We start from the raw sequence: 4,734 nt of genomic DNA, 5'->3' as shown, positions 1-4,734 counted from the left end.
TGGACTTCCCAGCCTCTGAAACTGTAAGCAATAAATAATGTTTCTTATAAATTACCCAGAAACAGGTATTCTGTTATAAACAACAGAAATGGACTAATACAGTTCATAAGGGTTATTGGCCTCTAATCTTCTATTCTCATAACGTCCTTGTCTGGCTCTGGTATCAGGGCAATTCTGGCCTCATAAAACGAATTTGGAAGTATTCCCTCTTCCACGGATGGCTTCAAAATTATTGTTGCTGTGGGGGTAAGGGAGGACCACTAGCGAATAGGATATTCCATTATCTCATTCACATTACTCTGTTAATGTTTTTATTTGGAAGTTTTAAATATGGTTAAAGTGTAAATGAATGACAAATTGATGATGGGTGGACTATGGTGGTTTGTACTGTGTTAACTTGGTTAAGGTAGAATTGGTTCACATTACTCTGTTAATGTTTTTATTTGGAAGTTTTAAATATGGTTAAAGTGTAAATTAATGTCAAATTGATGATGGGTGGACTATGGTGGTTTGTACTGTGTTAACTTGGTTAAGGTAGAATTGTTTTCTAGAATCCATTTCACTGTAAGTGTCCTGGTTAAAGTTGACTCAAAGAAGAATTTATACAATATTGGGAAGGCAGAATTTAAGCAGAAGCCATTACTCTGTGAAAGTCATCATGCTTAGAGATGGTAAAAGACTGCAGAGAAGCCAGTGGGTTCCAACCTGTCTTCACTCCTCTGCCCAGTGTCCAGTTCTTCCTCCCAACTGCTGACCCTGTTGGAAAACAAAGGCTCTAGACCCACCAGCAGATGCTTGGCAGCCCACTGTCAAAGGCAAGTTCTACTCAGAGGCACAGCTTCCCTTAGACATTCCTACAAGCCTTTCCTTCCCAGTCTCATTGTGGCAGTTGGACAAGGTGGCTTCTCAAATTAACTGACTGGTAACTCCCTTTCTGACTCTTCAATTTCTCTCCTAAACCTTCACTTCCCCAGAACCACTTGTAATTGTCTAAGATATAATAATTCCTATATCTTTTATCCTATATCCTGTAGTGGTTCTTCCCTCACTGAACCTGGACTGGTACAAATAGGGAAAGTCCTGATGGAATTTAGGCCTGTTTCACTTAAGATCCTGAGATCCAGTTACAACCTGTGTTTCCTACATTTAATTGTTCAATCATTATTTGGATCATGTTTATGAAACAAAATATTTTTTTCCCCTAAGCTAATTTGAGTTGGTTTTCAGGTACTTGTAATCAAAAGAACTGTAACTAATAACCTGTGGCAATGTTAACTATAGGTCTCTTGCATTTTTGCTTGTCTGTGAGCAGAGACACAGACTGCTTATGTTTCAAAGTATCCTTTCCAAGCATGTTTATATTAAGAAACAACTTTGGAAGACAGAGATAGTGGCTCCCTCTAGTGCAAAGGGAAGGCATGCTTTACTGTCCTTTATAAAATATTTGGTTCCCTAAATGCTGTCCTGTAATGCAACCCAGTTTGTGCAGGTGTTATCTGGCCCTCTTCACACTGCCCTGTGGGAACTAAGGCTCAGGAAACAATACAAAAACGATGATACTCTGGATATTGCTATTGCTATGAATATTAAACTGTCCTCTGACCCAAAAGACATGAAACTGTTGCAGGCTAACTTGTCGGCTTGCATAGAGGGTAAAATCTCAGATACTTCATAGTTCTTGAAAATAAGATTATTTTAGACTGGTGTAATTTTGTAAGTATTGTTTACTGGTCTTTTCAAAGAGAACAATGTATACACCTATGATATGGAGTAACATTTTTTAAAAAAACAAGTAAATGTGTTAGATTTCTAAGAAATAAATTAAGTTTACTATATCATAATAGTGTAACAATTACTTTATATACATAAATCTCTTTATTTCTTACTTGTAATAGACAAGAATTTGGTTAGGATGCTTTGGTTATAGTAACAGAAACAAAACTCTTTCTAGTTTATGCAAAAAGAAGAATTTATTACAAAATTACAGGGTATCGTAACAAAGCCAAAAACAACAGTTAAAGCCAGGACAAGGGATGGTAGCCAGCAACAGAAATCGAAGCTGACCTAAGCAAAAAGGGGAGTTTATAATTAGGATACAACGATACCTTACCTAGCCAAGGACAGGGAGTATAGCCGTGCTACATGAAGGGCTGGAACAAGGGAATGGAGCACTGTTAGAAACCCAGGAATCATACTTTCCTGATCTCTCATCTCTACTGTTCACTTTGAAAATGCTTCATTTTTCTCTCACTGTAGATTTGCTGTTTGTTCTTTCTAAGCCACATGGTGGAACATGGCAACCCACAGCCTCCAGTCGGTACTTCCTCTATTCTAGAGGCTAGTCAGACCAAGGCTAAAATCTCATCTCTAACCCCAAATTCCTCTGGAACTTTTAGGACCACACCAAAAATAGAGATAACTTCCTTCTCTGGGATAGGCAGTAAAACAGAAGTTTCAGAACACCAAGAGACAGAGGCCAATTAAAATTTTTGTTTTCACTGCTCTGTACAGAACTTGAGCTGAAATAGCTTACTTAGATTTTGGGTTGGATAGAGAAAGATGTGCTCAGAACCCATAGCACACAGTGTGGAAACGACCAGGTGCTTTAGATGAGAGAGGTGTTCTAACCTCTTTTTAATATTTCCCCTGGGACAGAAGTGATAGACCTGAATAATGTTGTCTTACTTGAGACAAGTTTCTTTGCACTGTAATAGGTGTGATTTATCTCTTGGGAAGGTATGGACAGGTCCTGGTATGAGTAATTTAAAGCATAAAAGGTAAATTATATTTTGTTAATTGTTTCTCCCAAGAGAAAGAAAAAAAGGGATTAATTATATGGATGGTGTTTAGAAAAAAGAAAATAAAAGAAAAGATTAATTACATGGTGGGTGTCAGAAATCCCTCAGAACCATAAGTAGAAATTTGACCAAGGGTCTCTCAGACTGGAGAAAACTCTGATTCATCTAGGTTGTCAGGTGTCTATGAACCATTTTCATGATAATGGGGTGAGCGTTGAGGGGTATTCTGAGAAACAGAGACAAGAAAGCAAAGAAAATTATTTTCTGAATTCTTCACAGTGATCCAGCCTCCCCTGTAGGAGCAAAATTATATTGCTTACCAAAAGCATGATGTGATAATATTTGAATAGTAGGTGATTTATGTATTTTAAATTCAGGAAAGCTAATAGAGGTATTCCACCCAGTCCCACCCACACTGAAATAAAATTGAAAATGTCAAAAGTGAAAGGAAATGCTGTGATGTTTTATTAAAAAATATATTACATTTGTGCTAAAGATTTCTTAAAGTGTTTCTCCTGTATGTTGAAATACATTCCAATTATTTATTATGTCTTTTGATAAGATACAAAGAGTTAAGTTTAATGTTCATGATCCCTCTAGTTCTTCTTGTAATTTTGGTTCTAGAAATAAGAACCAGCAAGGGAAGTAGGAGAACTCTATGGTAAAGAACAAGAAAAGCAATATTAGGACGGACATGTCAAGAGATCCCAAAGCAGTAATTCAGTTTTAACTTTACCTGATTTCAGTGTATACAGGGTTTCAAAAGAAAAAAATCATTCAATATTACATGGAAGATTTTGTATTTCAACCTCTGTGTTTCTTCATGAAAATATTTCCTTAGTGCTGTCATCTTTTTGATCATCATAAAGTGTCGTATTCGGTGCATTTTCAGTACAATCTTCTAATGAAATGGTAGACAGGTATGAAAATACTTTCTCCATTAGAGGTTCCTTGAGAAAAGGCATTGAAGAGTTCTTTTTCACTAGAGAATCATCAGAAAACCAGTCATCAGCTGTTTCTATATTTTGGCTGTAGTAAGAGTCAGGTGGTAATGTTGATAAGCTGCTGCAATTTGTTGCTGAGCTAGTCTCTGGGGAGTCACAAATGACCTTTTTTGTTGCAAGACAGAAATCGTCTTTAGAGTGATCTTTAATTGCTGCAAAAAAAATAAAATAAAATTTACTATGAACAGTACATATACATGAGTCAAATTTTTATACTAAGGACAATGTTTCTTTTTAAGCAGAAATCGTCTTTAGAGTGATCTTTAATTGCTGCAAAAAAACAAAATAAAATGTACTATGAACAGTACATATACATGAGTCAAATTTTTATACTAAGGACAATGTTTCTTTTTAAAATTCTGACTCTTTTTAGGGCTATAATGGACAGGATAATGCTATAAAGAAAATTCTGAGTTGTTATGTCATCTGTACAATGTTACATATGTAAATGAGAATTAGCAATATTTTCATGATAATCAAGAGTCCAAAAGTCTATTCTAAGTAAAATCAACCTGTTTTAACAGGAAAAGATTCTAATTAGGCTAGAAATCTCAGTTCTGAAATCTATGTCATCTGTACAATGTTACATATGTAAATGAAAATTAGCAATATTTTCATGATAATCAAGAGTGCAAAAGTCTATTCTAAATAAAATCAACCTGTTTTAACAGGAAAAGATTCTAATTAGGCTAGAAATCTCAGTTCTGAAATGTTCCTTAAAATCAGAAAAATCAGGGGCCGGCCCGGTGGTGCACTGGATCCCACATACAGACTGGCCGCTCACTGGCTGAGCAAGGTGCGGGTGCAACACCGAGGGCGCACTGGATCCCACATACAGACTGGCCGCTCACTGGCTGAGCAAGGTGCGGGTGCAACACCGAAGGTTGCGATCCCGTTGCCAGTCCCGGTCCGGTACGGGCGCGACACTGAGG

The 4,734-nt window shown here is 36.7% G+C and overlaps 1 protein-coding gene across 1 annotated transcript in view; it reads right to left on the bottom strand.

Moving 5' to 3' along the window:
- Window positions 1–3,619: 3,619 nt before the first annotated feature.
- LOC103596462 (chromosome unknown open reading frame, human C1orf185) overlaps window positions 3,620–4,734 on the bottom strand; it is a gene marked incomplete at its 5' end in the record, with an annotated part of 31,461 nt that continues 30,346 nt past the window's right edge. The window contains one exon of the mRNA XM_008580130.1: window positions 3,620–3,954. Coding sequence (XP_008578352.1) covers window positions 3,620–3,954 — 335 coding nt within the window. The remainder of the gene's footprint in view (window positions 3,955–4,734) is intronic.

The sequence above is a fragment of the Galeopterus variegatus genome, unplaced genomic scaffold (genome assembly GCF_000696425.1).
Source record: "Galeopterus variegatus unplaced genomic scaffold, G_variegatus-3.0.2 Scaffold6, whole genome shotgun sequence".
Taxonomy (NCBI): domain Eukaryota; kingdom Metazoa; phylum Chordata; class Mammalia; order Dermoptera; family Cynocephalidae; genus Galeopterus; species Galeopterus variegatus.
Note: the sequence above shows the minus strand (reverse complement) of the source record. Positions and strands in the feature narration are given on the sequence as shown.